This window comes from Canis lupus, chromosome 36, assembly GCF_003254725.2.
Source record: "Canis lupus dingo isolate Sandy chromosome 36, ASM325472v2, whole genome shotgun sequence".
NCBI classification, from domain to species: domain Eukaryota; kingdom Metazoa; phylum Chordata; class Mammalia; order Carnivora; family Canidae; genus Canis; species Canis lupus.
In genome coordinates, this window is record NC_064278.1 from 9,960,511 (window position 1) to 9,985,509 (window position 24,999).

General features: G+C 42.2%; 2 protein-coding genes across 44 annotated transcripts in view; one reads left to right on the top strand and one right to left on the bottom strand.

Moving 5' to 3' along the window:
* The window catches only part of GRB14 (growth factor receptor bound protein 14), a 163,440-nt gene that overhangs the window by 91,646 nt on the left and 46,795 nt on the right, over window positions 1-24,999 (bottom strand). The window contains exons 1-2 of one of the 3 annotated variants that reach the window (XM_049106351.1): window positions 24,375-24,607; window positions 21,032-21,164 (exon numbers count right to left, since the gene is read on the bottom strand). In XM_049106351.1, coding sequence (XP_048962308.1) covers window positions 21,032-21,164; window positions 24,375-24,592 — 351 coding nt within the window. In that variant the 5' untranslated portion in view covers window positions 24,593-24,607. Of the gene's footprint in view, window positions 1-21,031; window positions 21,165-22,524; window positions 22,755-24,374; window positions 24,608-24,999 lie in introns of those variants that run through there. The other 2 variants (XM_025471029.3, XM_025471032.3) reach the window with 2 other exon arrangements.
* The window catches only part of LOC112674662 (sterile alpha motif domain-containing protein 1-like), a 97,217-nt gene continuing 95,355 nt past the window's right edge, over window positions 23,138-24,999 (top strand). For 29 of the 41 annotated variants that reach the window (XR_007408744.1, XR_007408742.1, XR_004803079.2 and 26 more), the window contains exon 1: window positions 24,644-24,957. Coding sequence is in view for 1 of the 41 variants with exons in the window: in XM_049106352.1 (XP_048962309.1) it covers window positions 23,459-23,817; window positions 24,768-24,909 (501 nt within the window). In the remaining 40 variants the exon portion in view is untranslated. Of the gene's footprint in view, window positions 23,818-24,006; window positions 24,958-24,999 lie in introns of those variants that run through there. The other 12 variants (XR_007408764.1, XR_007408727.1, XR_007408741.1 and 9 more) reach the window with 11 other exon arrangements.

Below are 24,999 nucleotides of genomic sequence, written 5' to 3' on the forward strand. Positions count from 1 at the left end.
TCTATGTCTGGCTCTGCGCTGGTTATGGAGCCTGTTTGGCATTCTCTCTTTCCGTCTCCCTCTATCTCTCTACCCTCACTCTCCTCACCCCACCTTATGCATGTGCACGTGCTCTAAAAGGAAAGAGAAAGAAGGAAAGAAGGAAAGGAAGGAAAGGAAGGAAGGAAGGAAAATTAAAGAAAAGAAAATCACTATTCGTCTTTAGAAACAGAAACAGGGACGTCTGGGTGTCTCAGTGGTTGGGTGCCTGCCTTCAGCCCAGGGCTTGGTCCTGGAGTCGTGGAATCGAGTCCCTCATCAGGCTCCCTGCATGGAGCCTGCTTCTCTCTCTGCCTATGTCTCTGCCTCTCTCTGTGTCTCTCGTGAACAAATAAATAAAATCCTTAAAAAAAATACAAATAGAAACCTATAGAAAAATGAAAAGATTTCCTTTTGTTGTCTAGTGAGTTCAAGAATTGATACCTCGAAAGGAGGAAGCTATTGAGAAGGATGAAAATGAAAGCAAATACATATAATCTCTAGGATACCTGAAAGAAAGAGTGGAGGGAAAACAGCAGGGGCTGACCTGAACTAAGAAATTTAACCAACAAGAAGTCCTGAACCATGTTCCCTTTGTTCTTCTCCTCATCACTAAGTAGAGCACACTCTCCAACTCCAGGAAGTCCCCAAAACGTTCTCCCCTTCATCTTTAGTCAGAAGAAGACATCTGCCACCAGCTGGTGCTGAGAGCAAGGTGAGTGCTCACTCCCACTGCTCACAAGAAAGTGCAGAACCCAGTTCCTCTGCTAAAGACAAGTAGAGGGGGAGGTTGGACTGCTGGGTTCACAGATACCAAGCTGAAATTTGGAAAGCATTATTCCATGGAAAATTGATAAACAAGGTGATTAAACACTGGGCAAATTACATATTAAATTTTTTAAATAATTGCTTCTATGGAAAAATGCATTCAAAGTTTCCAAAATTACCAATGAATTTTTGAAATACAAATTGCATAAATAAATGTTGAGATTGCCTGTACACGAAATGAGCATTCATTATTTATGTGCATGCTTATTTTTCTAGTATATTATTTACTATATTTGAGTATTAAGTAAAACACTTATACTAGAACATAACTTTTTATCACAATAGTTGAGTAATAAAAAATAGCTGGACTGAGTATTTCTGGAACAAATACTGTTTTGGGGTCAGGTCCTTTTTGAGGTTGCAAAAATTCTTTGTATCATGGTAATAGTTCTTTAGATGATCTCAAAATTCTATCTATAGGTCTTTACTTACCATTTCTGAAGTGCAAAACTAATGAGCATATAGGGTCCTCCAGAGGCAAGAAGAGCAACAAAGACAGGTGAGAATACTGACTGGGACCATAACTGTCTGGATGACCTTGAAGTGAAAATGTCACTTCCTCTCTCTCTGGAATGTAGTTTTTCCCCACAAAGAGGAATAGTTAAATGGGATATTCTCTGAGGTTCCCTTCCAGTTTCCACCATCTATTATTCTCTCAGGCGCTAAGCCTTTGTTCTGGTTATCCTATTGCTGCATAACAACTTGCCCCAAAACATGGTGACTTAAAACAATCGTTTTACTGTATTTCATGCTTTTGTGGATCAGGAGGGCAGGGCTTTGCTAAATAATTCTGCAGTTCTACATTGGTGTCAAGGTATTCGGCTGGTGGATGGGCTGGTCTGGAGGATTCAAGACCATCTCACTCTCATGTCCAGCATCTTGGCAGGGATGGCTCAATAGATGGGCTTGACTGAGACTACTGATCAGAAAGATTTCCACGTGGTCTCTCCAACATGAAGGTCTCAATACATACAAGGCTCACATAAGAAAGCTTAGGTTTTCCAAAGACAGCATTCCAGGAAACAGGAAATGGAAGCTGCCAGTCCCTGGGCACCTGGATAGCTCAGTCGGTTAAGCATCTGCCTATGGCTCAGGCCATGATCCCCGGGTCCTGGGATCAAGCCCACATAAGTTTCCCTGCTCAGTGAGGAGCCTCCTTCTCCGTCTCCCTCTACCTCCCTCTCCACTTGCACGTTCTCTCTCTCCCAAATAAATGAAATCTTTGGGGAAAAAAAAAGAAAGAAAGAAAGAAAAGGAAGCTGCCAGTTGCTTAAAGCTTTGGACCAGGAACTGTCACAGTGTCACCTCCATTATATTATAAATCGAATAATCAGATCCCTCCAAGATTCTAGAGAACAAGACAGGAATGTGAGGCATAGCAAAGAAACTATAGCCAGCTTTAATCCATCATAGCCTGTATCTAGGAATTGACACCAGCGGTGCCACTCATTACTCTGTTCAATGTTTCACAGTAGAAACTGAAGAGATAAAAAAGAACAGTCTCTGCCTTCAAAACAGGTCACAATTTGACAAAAATAATGGCAAAGGAGGCATTTCATTTATGCTTAACCTAATTCAAGTTGATTTATTCTATTGTTACTAATAGAGTGTTAAATGATAAAAGCATATATGGAAAAATGCCACAGAAAAAAGGAATACCAAATTATAAACAAAAGTATATATACATAACATCTGGAAGGAAAGAGAAAAAAGTTTTAGGATATAAGATTCATTTCCCATTTTTAATGATATAAGATGGACTGAGTGACATATATCTTCAATTCTTAGGCAAAATATTATGGAACTTTATATAACAATCTGTAGGAGAAATCTGTCAATTCTAGTTTTATAATCAACTAACCCTTTAGTGTATCAGATTCTTAATTCTTACAGCTAAAAATAAAAACCTGACCAATAAGAGATTCTAGTGAGACCCATTGTTCATATATAATATGAAAATGTGAAAAGAAACCAGAATTATCTAAATATATAATTAAAATGTTTTTCTTCAAATAATTAACCTATAAAAACTTCCAATCACATGATCTCTTCTAAAACAGATTATTTGTTTCAACAAATAATACTTCTCTAATAGTCTAAATGAAATAAATTAACAATGCAATGCAGAATAACTCATACCAAAACAATCAGGTCCACAGGTTCTTTGGGTCATCTAAAGCATGCCCCCTCTGCTGTCTGTATTTGGAACTAACCACAGACAAAAACATATTTCAAGAGCGCCCCCGAGTGTGGTCTACTTCAACAACCACTTTTGCAGTCCTATGTCCCTGACAATTACCATTACCATATAAGTTCTTTATTAAACAACAAATAAACCTTAAAATCTTTTTTTAATTTTAGTCCACATACAATGTTGTGTTAGTTTCAGGTGTATGACATAGTGATTCAATATCTTTACAGGTTACAATATATTTGCCGTATTCTTTCCCTCTGGCGATCATTAATTTGTTCTGTGTTTATAAGTCTGATTCTGCTTTTTGTTTGTTTACTCATTTATTTTGTTTTGTTTTTTTAGATTCTACATGAGTAAAATCATATCGTATTTGTCTTTCACAGTCTGACTTATTTCATTTAGCATTATATCCTGTAGGTCTATCCATGTCACTAATGACAAGCTCTCATCCACTTTTCATGGCTGCATAATACTCCACTGTGTGTGCAACATATCTATTTTATCCATTCATGTATTATTTTTTTAAGATTTTATCTATTTATTCATAAGAGACACACACACACACACAGAGGCAGAGACACAGGCAGAGGGAGAAGCAGGCTCCATGCAGGGAGCCTGATGTGGGGCTCAATCCTGAGACGCCAGGATCACATCCTGGGCTGAAGGCAGGCACTAAGCTGCTGAGCCACCCAGGGATCCCCTCCATTCATCTATTAATGGACATACAGGTGACTTCCATATCTTGGCTATTGTAAATAATGCTACAATAAATATAGTGTTTATATCTTTTTGAATTAGAAATACTCTATTTTTAAAGGTAACTCAAGTTCAAATTCAAGCTAAAAATAAATCCAGACCTATAGAAACAGACTCACCAGGGTTGAGGCCCAGGAAACTGCACTTATATCAAATACTCTAGGTATGTGTCATTCCTACTGAAGCTTGAGAATTAGACACCTTAAATAAAGCATTATATATAGAAAAAATTTTTCTAAAGTTAAAGGGTAATCATATTGCTAAGAGAACATTGCTAGCTTCTTTTTATTAAATAGAATTTAATTCAATCTCTAAGTATTTGAATCTTTTTAATCTCATGCTTTAAAAACCAGTAATCTCTGCACTGATATTTATAGCCTTGCATTTATTCTAATGATGCATGTCTGACTAGCTAATGGTGACCATGTAGTGGCAGGACAGGTCCGCTTCCAAATCTCTGCAAGTGACCTGGGTTCTGTCCAAGGGGAAAAAAAATTGAGAAAATACTTTCCCCTCCACTTTATCTACTTTGCCCAATTGTTCTCTAGGCCACAAGGCAGGGTTTTTACAACTTAAATCTCAATTAAATCCCAAGCAAGTGTCTGTCAATGAAAATTAATTTAACACCCCAGAGTACAGCTAAACTCTTTCATCAGAATGCATCCTTATTTGAGAATGATCCAGTTTCCCTGGTAGTTTCAAAAAATCATTCAAAATCCTACAAATTAAAAAATAATAAGGATTTCTGACATTTCCTGAAACAAAAATAAAAAGCATTTTTGATATTTCCTGAAAGCAGTATACCAATGCCACAAGAAAAACACTAGAGGTAAAGGAAGATCAGAATATATTAAAGTTGGGTTTCACATGCAGTCTAAAAGACAACTCTTTACTAACTGGCACAGACCATGTTTCACTGCATAAAATTTGTGATAATTGAAAACACAAAGTGGGTATTTTATACACAGTTTTTAAACAGAATGCTACCTATCAAATTTGTATTAGGTACTCAGGGCTAGAACTGAAATCTGAAAATCTGGGTTCAAGTCCTGTCTCTGTCATGCAATACAATAGGATTTAACTCTTGATCTTTGACACTATCTCTTCTCATCTATAAAACTGAATAAAACTAACTCATACACTGGCAACAGCCATATATTAAAAGGACAAAAGCTATGACATGTTTGAAAGTATCTTACAAATTATATCATCACTAATATCAAGGAAGGATATATGCCACCTTAGAAACCAGTGTAAGAAAAAAGAAGTCAGACTCCTCTACAACTGTACAGACCTCCACAATCCAGGATATAGTCTTCATAGTTTTGATGAATCACCTTTCTCAAAGAAGGAAAGAGCATTTTTATATTTAAATTTTGTGTGATTACTATAATTTTATATATTTAGAAATAAGATAATCAAGTCTAAGCTAATGTTGAGTGAAAGGAACCTTTAGAATAATCTAAAACTGGTTCTGTTCCTTCAGGCACATTGGTTATACCACATTAAAAGAGTGACATCTCAGGAATGCCTACCTCTAGAACTACATTCCCTTCAATACTACTCGTAGTATGGATCTGGTCTATTAAAAATATTCCTTTTTGGTTCTTAAGATATTTTTGAAAGTTAAAAAAAAAAAGAAAAGAAGGGAGGAAGGAAGAATGAAAGTTAACAGGAATCTATAAATCTTAATGGATACAGGGCAGTCTGAATTTAGATCCTGCCTCTATCACTTCCCAATTGTATAATTTTGATCAAATAATGTAATATTTCTTAAACTTAAATGTCCTCCACTTTAAGATGGATATGGTGATAGTGTTTACCTCATTGATGTATTGGGAAAAAAGGATGTTATAAAACTTATTATCTTCTTAGTACAGCACCTGGTGCACTGTAAGAACTGAAAAAATATTACTGATAATAATAATAATTGCTACATTATAACTATTTAAGTAAGCCTCTATACTGATAGGTCAAAGGAATATGTAGAATTGAAGATATCTTGATTTCTAAAGAATAACTGAGGAATGCCTCATGATGCTGCTGATAGACAAGATGGAGTAAGACCAGTATGATAACATAATTATACAGTTGACCCTTGAATGATGCAGGGATTAGGGACACCAATCCCCCACACAGTCAAAAATCCATATATAACTTTTGACTCCCAAAAAAAGCTTAACTACTACTAAGCCTCCTGTTAACCAGATGATTTACCAGTAACAGAGCCAAACATATATTTTGGATGTTATATGTATTATGTGCTATATTATTATGTGTTATATTATATTATCAAAGTAAGCTAGAGAAAAGAAAATATGGTGAAGAAGTCAAGTTCGCAAGTCAAACAAAATACATTTATAGTATTATCCAAAAAAAAATCCTTGGATAAGTGGGCCCACATGTGTTGTTCAAGGGACACATGTAAACACAAGGATTAGTACAAAGAAGACACTCAATAATAGTGGTTAAATGAATTAGCAACATGTTGAGAAAACTTAGCGTTGACTAATCCACCAATCCTGAGTGCAGGCTAACATGGCAAGCTTTGTCTTTCCTTCATGAATGAAGACATTAATGCCATCTCCTCCTATGTGCATATGAAGCAAAGCTGGGAGCAACAATTACTGTAATAAAAGAATATAATTCAATAATATCCTGACATGCTGGGATAGCAGATCAAAACTAAGGTTTAAATAGGGCAAGGTAAAAATCCTATAAAAAATTAAGCAATTAAACAAATGATATACACCCTTGGTTTTCATGCAGTTCCTAAGAAGGCATTTATAGAGAGATTTTGTTGATCACAAGGCAAAATGAACTTATTATCATTGAAAATGCTCAAGGAGACCATATGGATGGTCATCTATCCGATATTTTAGAAATGAATCCTACTCTGGGTAAAAGTGCTATCTGAACCATCTGTTCATTCAGCAAGTATTTACAGAGGACCTAGGATGTGCCAGGCACAATGCTAAGATCTGGAAGCGCACTGATGTCCAAGGCAGACTTGGCTCTTGCTGCCATTGGTGAGCTTCCTGGATCACAGAACACTGATAAGCAAACACACTGATAAAGCAACAGACCGTACCTGGTAGATTATCTCAGAGCAGGACACCTAACGCAGAATGGATAAAGTCAAGTGTTTTTTCCAAGAGGACTTTATAACCAATCAGATGAGGAGAGAGAGGAAACGTGAGGGAACTAAGAACTAGAATTTTTGATTTCTAGCATAGGTAGAGTATGCCACTCCTAAGGAAGGGAACGCAGAAAGAACAAGTGGAAGAGGAAAAGGATTAATTCAATTTGGAATACACCAAATTTGATATGCCAATAGACAGTATAAGTGAAGATATGTAGCAGACTGTCTAGTATGACCAGTCTAGACTTCTATGTATATTGCAGTTGAGGCCATGGAGGTAGATGAGATCACCGGAGCAATAAAAGGAAACTAAGGTGAAAAAAAGTTCTAGGATGAAACCCTAAGGAAGCCAACACTCAGATCCTATGACAGAGGCCTATAAGAGATAGATGTCAAAAAAGGAAGAGTAGGTCAAAAATGCCCCAAACTGCTGAGGGATCAAAATAAGCCCTTAAGTAGGTCTTCGAAATAAAGTGGTTTTCCAAAGCTTCAATGAGGGCCACTTCCTGCCGAGCTGAAGAAAACAGAGCCGAAAAAAACACCTCAAATGTTTAACGGCCCGATATCCTCAATATTAAATGATATAGACGCCAATAAAATCAGGGAAGCTTTCTTTCTTTCTTTCTTTCTTTCTTTCTTTCTTTCTTTATTTATTTATTTATTTATTTATTTATTAAGATTTTATTCACTTATTCATGAGACAGAGAGAGGCAGAGACCCAGGCAGAGCGAGAAGCAGGCTCCCTGCGGGGAGCCTGATGTGATACTCGATCCCAAGAACCCAGGATCACAACCAGAGCCAAAGGCAGATGCTCAACCACTGTGCTCCCAGGTGCCTCAAAATCAGTGGAACTTTAGAGAGAAAGAATTTTGGCTAGAGAAAAGCTGGGAAGGAAAAAAAAAGTTGATAACCAATCCTCCCAAGGATTACAAAAAAACCACTTCCCACAATATTGAAAACAACACTGGTGTTTCTCAAATTTTTCCACCAGGACTACCGAAAATGCAAAAGAAAGTAACTTACATAGTGCTTGCCATCTCCAGGTGGGCAATGACACTAAGGTATGAAATTTGTTCTTAAAAATCCATGTAACTTGTGCATGACGCTCATAAAGACAGGAGTGTTTATTTTAATATAGAAATATTTTCCCCCATTTTCAACTAAAATCATTGTTCCAGAAAGGTGTTTCATGTTTATCACGCAACTTCCCATATGGCCCTCCCACCATCCTCACACACCCCATATGCATACACGCATATATATACTCCCACTTTGAGCAATATGGAGGAGGTGCTTCATTCCACAAGAGTGACATCCTCTGGCAATCTCTGCAGAGCATCTGCCAGAACCCAAGTCCCATGAATGGCTACACGACCTGTAAACACCTCGTCCTTTCATTTTCCTTAAAAATACCCCCTCTTCAACCTTCAAAGTATGTTTCAGACGTCATGGAATTTGATGGCTACAATGATGGAATTTGATGGCTACAAGGGACTTGAAGCATATGCCTCTTCATCTTCCTTACCTAACAAGTCATCATTTATCAAGTACTCTGTACATGGAGGTTGACTCAATCCCTTCAAATATTCAGTCACTTTTCTCTAAACCTTTCCCATGTATTTCCCAAGGTGCAGACGTGGTTTTGTAAAAAGGCTCTTATGCCTTTGAGACAAAGACAGGTTCAGCCTAAATGAGGTCATTAAAACAAAACATCAAGTTCCCAGTGCCCTGAGATTCCAAGCCAATGACCTACAGAGTGTTCCAGCTGATCTTAATTTCCCTGGCACAGCACAGTAAGAGTACTGTAATATAATGCAAAATGTCTCTAAAGAGAAACTAGATACTGGCTCAGGTCTTGCCAATACACAGTTAAATAATACCAAAGTACTCCTTTCATCTGAATACTGGGCTTCACACGCATATGTCACCCTTCCCAAGAATGAAAGTAATCTTCCACTATGAATGTGGGTTGACTGAAAAGCTTTTATTGGACTCAACTCCATAAAGCATACATGCTTTTTAACTGGCACACATGGCCTGGTAAGACTGAAAACGCCTCCAAGGGGACCAAAGAGACAAAGAACAGAACTTATTCTGAGTAAGGGTAATCCAAATTTAGAATGTGCTAATAGTGGTAAATCAATACTCAAAGTTTATCCTGACTCGGATCTCTAACATTTAACAATATCAAACCCCTCCCAGTAACTAAACTAAAGTTCACTTTTCTAAGTTTTCTTGCAAACTCTTTATCCCTTGTATTAGGATACATTCCCAAATATTCCCTCAATATTTCACTTCTTCTGGTCCTCTTCCACTCATTAATTCATTAATTTATTTTTTGATTCAGCAAAATTTATTGAGAGCCTATTAAGTGCCAGGCATTGCTCTATCAGCTGGAGGTGAGCAGTATATAAAACAAAGTCCCTGTCTTTACAGGGCTTATGTTCTAGTGGGAAAGGCCAGAGAATTACCACATATATATGTGAACATATAATATGCCAGATGTTATATGCCAGAGAGAAAAATTAAGCTGAGTAAGGGAGAAAAGACAGTGTGGGTGTGGAAGAAAGCAATGTCGATCTTCAAAGTCCATCCGAGCCAAAATTCATTTTTAATGATCCATCATCCAATAAATCAGTTAGGGCCTCTTATAATGTAACTAAAAACAATGAATTGGAAACCATCTGAGATGAAAAAAGACTTGTTACCAATCAGATTCATTCACCTTCTCAATTTCTGGACAGTTTATCAATGAGGCTTTACTGTTAATGATATGTTACTCTCTCATTTAAATGCAGTTTGTTCAAAATGATACAGTCAGAAAAATTAGGGGGTAAAGTGTTAATTTTATCATACCTTGGCCAAACCAACACAAAAGTGAGGTTTCTGCATGACTTCTTCCCATTTTTTTAAAAATAAAATGTCATTGTCTTATAATGTGCTTTAAGTACATTTTCATCAAAAGTTTAGGGCTATAAATTTAGTTTATTCAATCTAAGGAAAATGTCAACCATATAATTGGAAAAGTTAGTCCTCACTCTCAAATCAGTCAGCCAGATTAGACTTATATTCTATCAGGTAAGGTCCAACTTTACTTTTCAATTCAAATAAAGGTATGCATTCTGAGAAAAAAATATATTTAAAAATACTCAAAATTAATTACAGATTATATAAGGTTATAAGATATAACCTCAGGTTTATCCAATTTACCTTCAAAAATCTGGTAGCCTCAGAAAGGATTTGTCACATTTAGAAGAATCAGAATTACTAGCTACTGTAGATGCTGTGGCACACTGTCCAAACCTGGCCGCTTCAGGACTAAAGCACTCATTCTCCCCATCTGCTAGCACCAGCCACCAAGTCCTCTAAGCCAAGTTCCCTTCCAGCCACTGCACTCAGCCGAAGAGAGCTGCCATGGTCAGGTCCTTCCCAGGGAACCCACCCCCTCTGCTCAAATTCTGAACAACTCTAAGGCCCACCCAGCTCCAGAGCTCCTATGGGATCAACTGAGGCCTGTGCTATGGCTGCACAGAGGCCCAGCTTATCCCTCTGTCCATTCCCATGGACAGTTTTCAAGAGTTCTGTCCAGTAAATGCCCTGCAGGCAAATGTGTGCTCCAAGTTGGTCTCCCAGGGAACTCACTGGCAGCACTAACCTACAGCAAGCACATCAGGTACTCACAGGCACATTTTCTTTCAGCTATTGGTTTATCCCAAGTATTGAAAATAGCAGAAAATGCATTTAAGTACTTGACAAAAGATTATTTCAATATTTCATGCTGATGTACTATTTACTTTGTTCTTAGGAAACTTTCCCTCAAAGGTTATATATTTTCTGACAAGAGTCAGGAGAGCGAGAAATTAAAGTCAATAATTAAAAACTGAAAAATAGGGATGCTTGGGTGGCTCAGTGGTTGAGTATCTGCCTTTGGCTCAGGTCATGATCCTGGGATCCTGGGATCGAGGCCCCCATCAGGCTCCCCAGAGGGAGTGTGCTTCTCCCTCTGCCTATATCTCTGCCTCTCTGTGTCTCTCATGAATAAATAAATAAAATCTTTTTTAAAAACCAGAAAAATAGAGCAGCCTGGGTGGCTCAGTGGTTTAGCACTGCCTTCAGCCCAGGGCCTGATCCTGGAGAGCCAGGATTGAGTCCCGAAGCAGGCTCCCCACATGGAGCCTGCTTCTCCCTCTGCCTGTGTCTGGGCCTCTCTCCCTCTCTCTCTCTCATAAATAAATAAAATCTTAAAAAAAAAAAAAAAGAAAAAGAAACAGTAAAAATTGTTATCAGTTCCATCACACAATCATATACCTGATTTTAGAACATTTCAACACTAACCAAATTTCTCATCATGTCTCTCCTTAACAGAAACTTATTTACGGCATAAAAAGACAGGAACTCCTTCTGATTTGTGGTGCTTCGATTAATCATTAAAGGAAGTTTTCCCTGTGTGTGATGCCCTGGAGGTTTATATGCCCCAGGGTGATGTACCAGGTGAGAACATTATTATGAGCATAGGTGGGTTCTCAGAAAGGTTAGTTTTAGGATAAAGTACCTGTGGAAGAGCAGGATCTTAAAACTGTAAGTTTGCACACCTCCTATCTCTGCATTTCTACATCATAAGCACTGGCCCAAGTCATTCACCAATGATATTAATAGTTAATAATTAAAACATTTGCTAACACCTACTACCCTTTGCTCTGAGAGATTCCTATTATGAACCCAATTGATATATCCACTTGATTCTTTCTAACATGAGAATTTTTATCCTACAGTAAGCTGTAAGGAAGTATAGCACTCCACCAAACACTTTTTACTTATAATCTCATTAAATAAGAATAATATGCAAAATTTACATTATATACATTATATCTATAATGTACAAAATCAGAAATATATCCATTAATTTTGTTACACATGACCAAAATATCCTATGTGTGTAATAAAAGCAAAGATATATACTGTTAAAAATCCTATTGGTCCAGGATCCTAGCATGCAATTTTATTTTTGTTAATAAAACTGGTAATAGAATTAAAAATACTTTTTTAATTTGATGAAGAAGATAACTGATCATGATTACAATAAATATGTCAAAATACAATTTGTTAAATTTATTTGAACTATTTATCAATAATCCACTGATTAATTCTTTTTTCTTTTTTTTTCTTTTTTAAAGATTTTACTTATTTATTCATGAGAGACACAGAGAGAGAGAGAGAGACGCAGAGACACAGGCAGAGGGAGAAGCAGGCTCCATGCAGGGAACCTGATGTGGGACTCGATCCCAGGTCTCCAGGATCAGGCCCTGGGCGGAAGGTGGCACTAAACCACTGAGTCACCCCAGCTGCCCTTCTGTCTTTCTTTTTTTAAGATTTTACTTATTTATTTGAGAGAGAGAGAGAGAGAGTGCTCGAGCAAGCGTGCATGAGTGGGAGGGGAGGGGCAGAGGAAGAAACTGGCTCCCTGCTGAGCAGGGAGCCCTATGTGGGACTCAATCCCAGGACCCTGAGATCTTCACTGGAGCTGAAGGCAGACACTTAACCAACTGAGCAACCCAGGTGCCCCATTTTCATTCATTTTTTAAATGAAAAACAAGGAACACAAGATATTCTAGTTGGAGAGAAAAACAATAAATATTTAGACCAAATAGATAAATGCAACAACTCATTTCATGTTAAGTACTGCCAAAGAAATGCACAGGAAAAGGTGATGGAGTAGAGGAAAACAAGATAAAAAAAACAAGTGTAGAGGGATACTTCAGGCAGTCTAGTCTACACTGAGACCTACCTAAAGAATAAAGAGGATAGGGATCCCTGGGTAGCTCAGCGGTTTAGTGTCGCCTTCAGCCCAGGGCGTGATCCTTGAGTCCTGGGATCGAGTCTCACATCAGGCTCCCTTCATGGAGCCTGCTTCTCCCTCTGCCTGTGTCTCGGCCTCTCTCTCATGAATAAATAAATAAATAAAATCTTTAAAAAAAGAATAAAGAGGAGTCAGCTATGTAAAGAGCAAGGAAAAGAGGTTCCAAGAGGAGACAACAAAGGCTCTAAGGTAGAACAAAAGATGCCAAGTTCGTAAACAGGTAGGACTGCTCCTGCACTGTGGCTGAAATATAATCAACAAACAATAGAATGCAGATGAGGTTATGAGAGAGATGCCAAATCATGTAGAATCCTGTAGGCCGGGATCCCTGGGTGGCGCAGCGGTTTAGTGCCTGCCTTTGGCCCAGGGCACGATCCTGGAGACCCGGGATCGAATCCCATGTCAGGCTCCCAGTGCATGGAGCCTGCTTCTCCCTCTGCCTATGTCTCTGCCCCCCCGCCTCTGTGACTATCATAAATTAAAAAAAAAAAAAAAAGAATCCTGTAGGCCAAGGTACAAAGTTGAACTTCATGCTAACTTTTCTATCAAAAAGTTTTCAACCAGGCAGTGACGGGTGTGATCTACCTTTCTAAGAGTTCGCGTCTAACAAGTGTATGGAGAATGGACCAAAATAGGCTAATGTTAGAAGAAGGCCATGTATGAGCCTCTTGTACGTGAGAAGGTAGTGGCTGAAGTTGGGATGGTAGCCGTGGAGATGGAAAGACATTCACGAATTCAAGGATATTGCCATGAGAAGTATGGCAGTACTTAAAAGACCAAAAAGAAGCCTCCTTGGATTTTGGCTAGAGCAACCAAATGGATTACTCAAGGGTGGAGCAAGAGGAATCTGGAGAAGGACTTAGAGGTTATGACCACCTCCACCCTTTAAGCCAAGCAGAACCACCATGCACTGGACTTATATGTCAGCCTCCAATGTTTCACATCTAATATTACATCCTTATTTCAAAGGTTAAATATAACTTCACCACTAACCTGCCTCCTCTGAGATATGACACCTTTTCTGACTCTCTATACCTTGATGTAGATGTGCAAGTTCTAGTTTAACTAGCCCCTCCTGCCCCTATCATCTCCATAAAGCTGGCTCCTATGCTCCTTGTCCCATGACACCTAAATGTGCCCTTTATCACAGAAAGCGTGGCGACTGTGTTGGAGGATCTGAACAAAGGGTGAGAGGAAACGTCTAGGGCCAGTGGGACCAAAAAGACCTCCCAGACACCCGAACCACCACATGTCACGTTACGTCTATGGACAAGTGTATGTGAATAAACAGTCTGCTTATAAATGCTCTTTTGGAATAGGTACTTGGGGCACCTGGCTGGCTCGGCTTGTAGAGCATGTGACTCTTAATCTTGGGGTTGTGAGTTTGAGCTCCACATTGGGAGTAAAGATTACTTAAAAATAAAATCTTTAAAAAAAAGAGAGAGAATATTAATCCTCTCATTTCTGTTTATTTTCTCTGGAGCTTTGAAAAACGTGAAATGAGCAGAACCAAAGAGAAGTACAAGAAGTAAAGGATGCTCTCCCTACATCAGCTCTCCCATTTCTCTCCTAAATTGATTCCCTTTGGCTCCCCTGCCTTGGCAAAGACTTGTGGCCACTCCCTAGGTTCTCCACTGAGCTATCCCTTACCTAGAGTGCCGGAAGGACAATGCCTATCCCTGCTCAAATACACATCAGGGTATTCTTACATATGGAATTTCTTACTATTCTATATAAGCTGACATGTTTAAAAGCCACGTCCATAGGACTACAGAAAGATTTTTTTTATATTAATTAAGATCCACATTTATATTGAACCATGAATGGCTCCAATTTTCCCTCTGGTGAAAGAACATAATAATATGCCCTTAGGGAAAAACAAACCAGAAGCTGAGCTTTCAGGAGAAGTGAAAAATAAAACCCATATTGCAGATAAAGGTTGGATTGCAAATGTACCCTGCAAATTAACCAAAAATTAGAGGCAACCTTCAAACTGGAAACAAAACCTTGACAGGCAGATCCGCTAGGAGATTTAAGTTTTAAAATAGGAAGAGACAGCTGTCTTCTCTTACAAGTGAAAGTAACGAGCATGAAGTAAGGAGAATCCTGAGTTGGTAGCTCCTGTCATCAGAGGCTAAGGAACATCACTAAGATGCAAGCTCAAGACAATGGCCAAGAGAGGTAGCCACCACTGAAGGGTGGTATTAACTCAAACCACTGTCAAATAAGTTGAATTAAGTGAATTGAAGCAAAGGAAGTAGAGACTCTGAACTGTCTAGGCCAGTCAGCCAAACTAACTGGTAAATCACCATATATCATAGGTACATAATAAGGATTTGATTTTGTGTCCACTGTTTTTTGTTTGAGATCTTTTTTTCTGGGGACACGAGTCATCGTCCATCGTTTGTTCCCCACCTCCAAATGCCATACCCATTGAAGTTGGGAGTTCCTGCTCACAGAATTTGTTCGCACAAACTTCGCTGAGCAGTGGTCCAGGCCCTTGTGCCCCTTTGGCCACAGGTGACTGACAAGCACCTGGACACACTGAGCTAAAAGATATCTCCAGATGTGGACTCCAATCACTTACCAAGTGCTGAACCACAACTAGGAGGAAAGATGTGTTCCCATGCGGTGGCCATTAGGGGCCAGGTGCACTGATGTGCAATCAAGACAAGCAAGACTGAAGACAAATGTGAGAACGAAATGGACATAGAAAGAGAAGAAGAGATTATATGCTGTGCTTGTGGCAGAATGGAGAAAGTGGCTACCTTGATTCTGGCTGACTTTCTACTCCCCCTTTTCTGATCTCTCATGCGATCAGTGAACTTTTGGCTTTCGGATACTATAATATAACCTTTCAGGCCAGTTCATGTAAGGCTCTGTTTCCTCCAAACAATCAATACTTGGATAAAATACCAACTAAAGTCCATTTGTACTATTCTTACCTTTTTTCAACTAAATGATACTGTCCTCAATGTTGAAAGATCAGAGTCTAAAAGTGACAGGAAATAAGAATATCCCTGATTTTCCACCTAAATCAAAGAGAAAAAAAAATAAGTCCAATTCCTATGCCCTTCATGAGGACATTGTTATTCAGTGGGTGTTGCAAGAGGCCTTGCATATCAACATTTTTAACAAGTATCCCTGCTGATTCTGAGAAAGGTGGTCCAATGACCACCCTTTGAGGAGTACTGCTCTAAAGCCTGCTTCAATATTGCTACAAAGATCTGTGTACTTTCAAATTCCTCCCAAGAAAAATGATATTCATCAAGTGCCAACATTCAGAAGTAGCAAATTGCTGTTGGAAAGACATATTTGTTTGAAACCCTAATAGGAGCAAGTATTGTTTCTATTATTTTTTCTGCATATATAAGATATTTGCATTTCATTTCACATTAAATGGGATTTTGTAAAATGGCCTGGGGGAGACTAAATGCAACTTATGATGCTGTTTCCATCTGAAAATGAATTTAAATTTCCAGAGAGCTAATTTAAAGACCTTTGAAATAAAACCAGTTTATAATTTGAGGATTTCATGTATCATTCCAAACTGAGGCAATGTGATTATCGATGGTTTTAAATGATACCAAGGAATTATTGTTATTTTTGTTATTTATTATTGTCTAAATACTGGTATTTTGGTTATATGAGAAAATATATTTCTCAGAGATGCATACAAAACTAGGTTGGCATGCAATGAGATGTTCAGGATTTTAAAATACTTCAACAAAGACAAGAAAAATTTCAAAAAGGAACAGATGAAGTAAATGAAGCAAAATCTTGCTAATTATTGAATCTGGAAAATGGGAATATGAGACTACAATTGATTGCTTTCTACTTCTGTGAATATTGGAAAAATGAGTATACGAGAGTTTGGTTAATGTAGCAGCCATGCAAGATTCCTACAGGACTGTGTAAATTGGGTTAATTACTAGCATCACAAAGGAATGACATCAGAGGCCCATTAATTTGGGGAGAGATGAACTTGTCTTTTGGTAGTTTCTGATATGTGAGAGAAAAAAGAACTCAAAGGCAAAGCATATGGAAAAGTAATTTCTTAATTATTTAAAAGATACTTTGTGTTTTTCTGAGATATACGAAAAGGTTTAATTCCATACAGAATAGATCAGAAACAGTGTGGTAAGGTGCAAAACACATTCAGACATAGTATTTTTTTTTATCTAGGTTCTTAAATGAGTATTAACTAATGGTACTGTCACCCCTGCTCTGACATTATGAGCAGTTATAATGAACAACCCTGCCTTGTTTATTCCTTGTACTACCCTTACAATTCTCGACTTCTGCGGAAACTGGACCTTCCTAAAAAAAAAGACTCTTTAAGGCTCAAGAAATGCAGATTTCAGATCCTCGCTGTGCCACAGTCAGCCACGTGGCATTTCTTAGCCTCAGTTTACTGATCTGTAAAACAGCATTCAACTAGATGACCTCAAAGTTCTCCTCCACCTCAAACATTTATAACATAGTTTTTCATAGCTGTCTTTTTATCTTTAAAATCTTCAGATATGTTATTTTGGGACTCCTGGGTGGCTCAGCAGTTGAGCATCTGCCTTTGGCTCAAGGCACAATCCCGGAGTCCTGGGATCAAGTCCCACATCGGTCTCCCTGCATGGAGCCTGCTTCTCCCTCTGCCTGTGTCTCTGCCTCTCTCTGTGTGTTTGTCATGAATCAATAAATAAAATCTTTAAAAAAAATAAAAAAAAAACTCAGATACGTTATTTTGAATAAGTTGTACTACAAAGTCCTGGGAAGCAATTAACCAGACCTACAGCACAAGCTGAGTCCCAGCACAAAAAATACCTGAGGGTAGACAAACTCAAGACAAGAACTGATTCTTCTGCAAGGGCCAAGGATCTCTTACTCCTTCCCTTTCTTCAAATAGTAAGCACTAAGGGATGATTTCCTGGTAAATTTCAATCACAAAAAGAAAAAAAGAGATCTAAATTCATAAATTAAGTCACTTTTAATAAAAAGTTTAAATTGCAAGGAATTTTTTTGGGCCAAGTACGTAAAGAAATCTGCTTTAAATCTGCTCTATTGGTAAACACAAGGAAATATGCCTAGGAAATATATCTGGCCAGTATTATAACAAGAAGGAGAGAGAATAAAGAATCCACATCCTATCTCATTCTAGCTCCTATTTTAAAAGAAAATACTGAAAGCCTATAGCAAGTATTATATATACTTTGAGACACTGTATTTTCAAACAGAGATAAGGCATATCCTATTTGTGACTTCAGTGCACTTTACCACTCACGAATTATGTAGATAGCTCAATTTCTTAAAAAAAATTTTTAGAAAAAAAAATATATATAGCCTGTAAAACGATTTTTGACTATGTTTTTGAAAGGCCACATGAAATTTAACATGTCTAGTCTGGATTCTTTCAAACTTTCTGGTCAATTATTCGTAAATAACAAGCACAATTCTTCACTTTTTCTACAGGGAGAAAAGAATTGTTAAAATGCCTGGAATGGTTAATCAAAACAAGTGAAAGAGAAAATATAAAGAAAAGAGACATCAGCCTCCTGTAAGGTGTCAGCCATAAATAATAGTCAATAGAAATCTATCACATCCAGTCATTTACATCATCTCAAGTGAAGGTCAGGGATAATCAGGCCAGAAACACCATCTTGCCAAAGGGTCATCTGTGTCACAAAGATACTGAGCTTAGGAAATTACTGACATAGAGTCAGCTGTTCCCAAAGCATCACTCAGTCCAGAGAACAGAGCATACATAAAGGAATAAAAACAAAGGATCAGTTCTAAATGCAAAGTGTAGGTGGGAAACATAAAAGAATGTAAAAAGGCACCCTCCTCTTCCCTAATTTTGGGACATCCTTCTCTTCATAGAGATCCCAATCCTTGGGCAGGCGAAGAGATCATCCACTGTGAAGGGCCCTTCTCGGGTGGGAACACCCCTCCGGGACTGGTCTCTAGGAGGCTGGCCAGAACTCTCTGCTCATGAAACAGCACTGCCGTCTGTGTGGGTGCAGTGCTCTGAGAAAGTCACTGTAGAAATAGGACACAAGGCCAGAGCAGGAAACCGGCCGAGCCAATGGTAACACAGCACCCTTTTCCCTTTTTGCCAATTTGCTAAACCTGATCCAAAGAAATGCTATCATTCCCCAGGATAAGAAGTCTTACTGTGGGATGCCTAGTGGCTCAGGAGGTTGAGTGTCTGCCTTTGGCTCAGAGCATGATCCCGGGGTCCTGGGATAGAGCCCCACGTCAGGCTCCCTGTGAGGAGCCTGCTTCTCTCTCTGCCTGTGTCTCTGCTTCTCTCTCTGTCTCTAATGAATAAATAAATTAAATATTAAAAAAAAAAAGTCTTACACTAGGATGATGACCATGTACCGTTAGGGCATGCCCTGAATTAACCCTGACGCCTGTGCCCACCCTCTCTTTTTTTTCTTCTTCTAAGAACATATTTTCTCTCTATTCAAATCAAACCTTGCCCCGCTGACCTCTCTTAGACACAGGCATTCTCCCAGTGTTCATCTAGATCTCTCCCTCTCTGCTCCTCTTCCATCGTTCAACTCCTAAGTCATAAACCAACTCCAAATCAAAGCCCCATTGTGATAAGCACCCTCTGTATGGCATTTTTGCTCAGCTCAGGGCCCCAGAGCCTAGGATGGTGCAAGGAACACAGCAGGCCCTCCATAAAAATGGAAACAATCTTTTAAATTCCCCAGCTGACTATTCTGTCATCATCAGACATTTCCTTTTCCCATTCTGGATCTCAAGGGCAATCATCAATTTTTCCACCATCATATCTATCATCCATATTCCCATCTTATATACTAACCCAAAACCCAAGCTCTTCAAAAGTCCAGACAATTCAGCAGGGCTGTTTTTTGCTTGGGCTCTGACTTTAAAACTCATCCTGATCATACAGCTCTCAAGAATCTCCTCCTTGTTCATTTCCTCATCCAAAGTCACAGTCCCGCCCACTTAAGGACTTGCCTCCCCCATCAAAATCTCTAATTGAGAACATACCTCTGCTCTGGGAATATTTACTCCCACTTTCTCCAGTCCTTTTCCAAAAAGCACATGCACCAATTAAACTTCAAACCGCCCCCCTCAAACATATATATATATATATATATATATATATATATATATATATATATATATATATATGCCTTGTTCTACCAGACTTCTATCAAAACCCCACAGTCCATGGAAAGCTTTCCTACTGTCTTTATTATGTTATGAAGAACTCATCTATTCCCTAGGGTATCTCCTTCATTCCTAAAACCATAAACACATTATTGAACCCATCATAGGTAGTCAAAGTGCAGAAAAAGGGAGAGAGAACAATAGATGTGAAGAAAGGATCAACTGTCTTCTCTCCGCTCATTATCCCTCTCCTCACTGCAAGCATCTGACTGTTTAAATTTATTGCTTCTATCCTTGCAAGAACAAGGTACATTTTGCCTAGTGAAGCCTCTCTTTGTTTTGCTGATTCAAAATTGGGAGGGAGTATATTAAGAAAAGATGGGATTATTCTAGGATACACTGATTTTTTTTTTTTTTTCCAAAATGTATAATCATGGTGGATCTCCTCATAGTTCCTGGGTCCTTGAAATCTAATTTGCCTAAGTCAGTCTCAAACCAGAAACTGAAAAAGAAAGCAAAAATTATAAAAAGAAAGTCCATCTTCTAATTATCACTAAGAAGTCATCTGCCTTCTTTATAGCCAGAAGCCTCCAAACTGAGGAATTCACTGGCAAAGAAGACATGTCAAGTTCTCGATTCCAATTACCTTTTGCCACAGATTCATTATATACCACTTCCCTTCAGTAAGTGAGGTTGGCTTGGGTTGAAAATGTGGAAGATTAAAGAAGGTATTAAAGAAATCAGACAACCTCTTTCTCACCCCAATACCACTGCCCTCCTTCTGACTAAAATTGATAATTATCACATGAAACTCTCCCACCTACCCTGGAAACAACAATAACTCCCAGACTCCGTACTTTACTCTCTCATTTAACCCATCCCGAAAGCCTGGTCGGTAAGTTTTACCATTCCCATTATACAGCTGTGAAAACTGAGGCCTCAAAGGAGAATGATACCGAAAACTCTGTCAGCCAATAGTCATTTAAACTAGGCCATATTAACCCTTTGTTACTTTTATAAATTACTGAATATCTTAAAAACCGTATAGATTTAGAACTCCTAAGATTTTTGAATTAGGAAATTTTAAAATGCATACCTGCTTTTTCCTTGAATTTGCTTTGGGAAACAGGCCTGCTGACAACACAGATGTAAATGGAGAACAGCATAGCTCAGGAAAAGGGTTTGGAATAGATGGCATTTCCAGAACATCAAGATCTTTCTTTTTTCTCCTACACCAAGAGAACATAGGATGTAATTTACATAAAGCGGAATGTAAAATATAATTGCTGACAGGATTAAGAAGTTACGGCCAACATGTGCCACTCTGTGACAACACTAATATTATACAAAGTATACAGCAAAGGTCTGTGACGTACTGTCTGTGGGTCACAATAAAACACGTTCATTGGTATAAACCAATTTTCTATAGTAGTCCTATCTTCTTTTTTGGAGACCTTTTGAAAAAAAAAAAAATCACTAGGCATCGTTAACTCCAATTCCAGCATTTTTGATCATTTTCCTGAAGCTGAAACACAGACTCTGTAATTACTGATGCGAAAAACCAACCTGAGAAGTTAGACATTCTTATGGATCTATTAAATCGACAAAGTCTACAAACATTTAGTCAATCCGTCCCTATGCTATTTCACTAATCACTTTTGGAAGTTATGGCTTATTAATTATAGCTGCGGCTCATCTCACTTCAAATTTCATTCACAATGTTGCCCACACACAGTCTGTTGATTTTTCAAGTGCTTATAGATACTAAACCGCAAGGCAGTGTTTTTGAAGAGGTAAGTGAATAGAACTTGCTAGTATAAATGTACTCTAGTCCACTGCAGAGTGATTTTAACTTTAGTGAAGTTGAAGCACTTTGAAAATCTGGGGGGGGGGGGGGGGGGAAGGGAAGGGGAGGGAGTACCATTTCAATGTATGAATATAAAAGACTACAGATTTTTTTTTTTTTTGTATTGTTGCAGTCTTTTTCCTTCTTAAAGTCTGTGCAGAATTGTGAACTCTAAAGGCACTTGGTGCTGAACGCTATGGAGATTGGGAAACCTTGTAAAGCCTCTATTCTTCCCCACCGAACAGCAAAGCAGGGCTGCTCAAATGTCAATCCGTGCTTTGCCTCCCCAGGGTCGCTGTAAGGCTCTATGTGGGAGGTGAACTCATTTATGCCACGTTTTTTTAAATATATAAAATAAAAAGGGTTCGGGTTGGGGAGGGGGGGTTGGGTTTTGGTGGGATTTCTTTTTTTTTTTTTTTCTGGTTTCTTTCTTTCTAAGTGCAGGGCCACGAGGGGGTGGGGTGGGGTGGGGTGGGGCGGGGGTCACCGGGCCTCCCGGCGCACAGCGATGGCAGAGGCGGGAGCCACCGGGAGCTCCCATTGAAACGGCGATGCTATTTATAAGGCGCCGGGAGATCGCGAGGTCCTGCCGCGCCGGCGGGAGCCAGCTCGAAGGGAATCGTCTTCAGAGACTTTCACAAACTTGGCCCCGCTCTGGGCACATGGCTCGCCCCCGGGGCCCGCCTCCTCAGCCCCCGCCGGCCGCCCGCGGCCACTCCCCCGCGCCCTCCGGGGCTGCCTACCTGTCTGCGGCGCGGCCGCGGGCCCCGGCCGGAGGGGGCAGGAGCGCCCGCGCGGGCCCCCAGGGAGCGGGCGCGGGCGCGGGCGCGGGCGCGGGCGCCGGGCCGCGGGCGTCGCCCCTCCCCCGGGCAGCGCCGCACACCTGGGCGGCCAGCGGCGAGTCCTGGGCGGCCGCCCGCCCCGCGGCGCCCTGCCCGTCCTGCAGGGAAGTGGTCATCGTCGGCGGCCGGGGCGCGGGGCGCGGGGCGCGGGGCGCGGGGGCGCCGGCGGGCGGGGCGGGGGGCGAGGCCGGCGGCGGGAGGCGAGGCGCCGGCTCGGCCGCCGAGCGCGCTGCAGGTGCGGTGGCCTCGCCGCCTGCGCTCCGGGCCCGGGCGCCGGAGCCGCGCGGCCGAGCAGTCGGCGAGGCGGCGGGGGAGGGGAGGGGGCGGAGGAGGAGGGTGGGGAGAGGGGAGGAGCGGCCGGTGGGTGGGGGCCGCGGGCGGCGGGCGGCGGGCGGCGGGGCGCGGCGGGCGGGGGCGGGGGCGGGGAGGGCGCCGGGCGGGCCCCGCCGCCGGGCCCGGGACGCGCGGGGGCGCCGGCGGAGGTCGCGCGAGGCCCGGGTCCCGCCGCCGCCGCCGCCGCCGCCGCCGCCGCCGCCGCCGCCGCCCCGGGGGGGCGCCCGACGCGAGGCCGAGCCTGGGGCAGGGCGGGCCCGCGGCGCGGGAGGCGGGCGCCCCCGCGGGGCCTGGCGGGCGGGGCGCGGACCCCAGACCCTTCGTGCCGCGGCCGCGACACCGCCCCAGCGGCGGGGCCGCCATGACAGGCCCCGCGGCTCGGCCCGGCGCCCCCCACGCGCCGCGCGCCGCCTCCCGCCCGCAGCCTCAGGCCGGGCGGCGGCGGGAGCGCGCAGGACCGTCCCTGCGCCGGAGGCACCTCGGGGGGTCCCGGGAGGTCGGGATGCTCCGCGAGGCGGGGGTCACCCGAGGGCGCCCGGGCCAGCGGGACACACGGGACTGCACTTGTAACGCGAGGCGCCCCCGCGCACCGCGCCCCGCTGCGCCCCGGCGACAGCCTCGCGGGTCAGGTGCGGGCCGCATCGCACGGGCGCGGAGCACGGGGCTCGCGGGCTTGCCCGACGTGCCCCCAGCCGTCGGAGCCGCGGCTGCTGGAAACGGTGCGGCGGGGCCGCCCCCGGGCTTCCCCCGCGTGGCTCACCTGCGGGCACCCCCCGCTGGAGGACGCGAGCCGCCTTCTGAGGCCGAGTCGGCGGTCGCTGCTCCTCAGGGCACACCTCGGCCGTCTCCGCCCCTCAGCAGGTAGGCACTTCAGCGCCTTCCGTCAGCACCACACCAAGGGCAGCGGTGGCCCCCCTCAGGGCGCACCGGTAGCTGCCCCTCAGGCCCTCAGGGCACACCTCTCAGCAGGTAGGCACTTGAGCGCCTTCCGTCAGCACCACACCAAGGGCACAGGTAGCCCCCGCTCGGGGCACACCTCTCAGCAGGTAGGCACTTCAGCACTTTACATCAGCACCACACCAAGGGCAGCGGTGGCCCCCCCTCAGGGCGCACCGGCAGCTGCCCCTCGGGGCACACCTCTCAGCAGGTAGGCACTTTAGCACCTTACATCAGCACCACACCAAGGGCACAGGTAGCCCCCCCCTCGGGGCACACCTCTCAGCAGGTAGGCACGTCAGCGCCTTACGTCAGCACCACACCAAGGGTAAGCCCGGTCCGGGAGGTATGCTGAGAGAGACCACACTGACGCTACCTTGATTACAGTATATTGTTATAATTGCTCTAATTATTAGCGACGATCGCCCATCTCTTACTGCGCCTAATTTGTGAATTAAAATTCATCACAGGTATGTACGTACAAGGAAAACACACACGTAGTATATACGTGATCCGCGTAGGCGGCGCCGTCTGCTATTATCCAGGATTCCAGGTACCCACCGAGGGGCCTCGAAATGTATTTCTGCGCGTAAAGGTGGACTACGGTGATTACACCATGCTCACCCCCCGGGGGTGCAGCAGGCCCCCTCAGAAACCCTGGGGGCTGCTCTGTTTCTTCTTCCCCCCCAAGCTCCCCCATCCCCGTGCGCTGTGGAGGATTTCCAAATGTTTCACACCCTCTTTGTTCTTTGACCAAATTAGGTAATATCTGTCCCTGGCATCCGGTTCGCCAGGTTTTGGTAACCTCCGCAACCCCTGCCCAGGGAAGGGCCGGCAGTGCCTCCTGGAGAGGCGAGCGGAACCCTCTCTTCCAGCCACAGACACACACCGCAGCACCAGCCACCGCTAAAAACCAGGGCTCGCGAACACCCAGCCCGTGAGGACACCGGGCTACGCCACAGAAGGGAGATCTTCAAGTCCAAGAGCTCGTGGAATCCAAGTTCTTCATTCTTCTGACGTCAGAATTAGGACCCAGTAAAGAGCAGTATCAGTCCGGGTGCCACGGTGGGTATAGTCTCCAGGAGACATTCAAGGAACCGTGCAGTA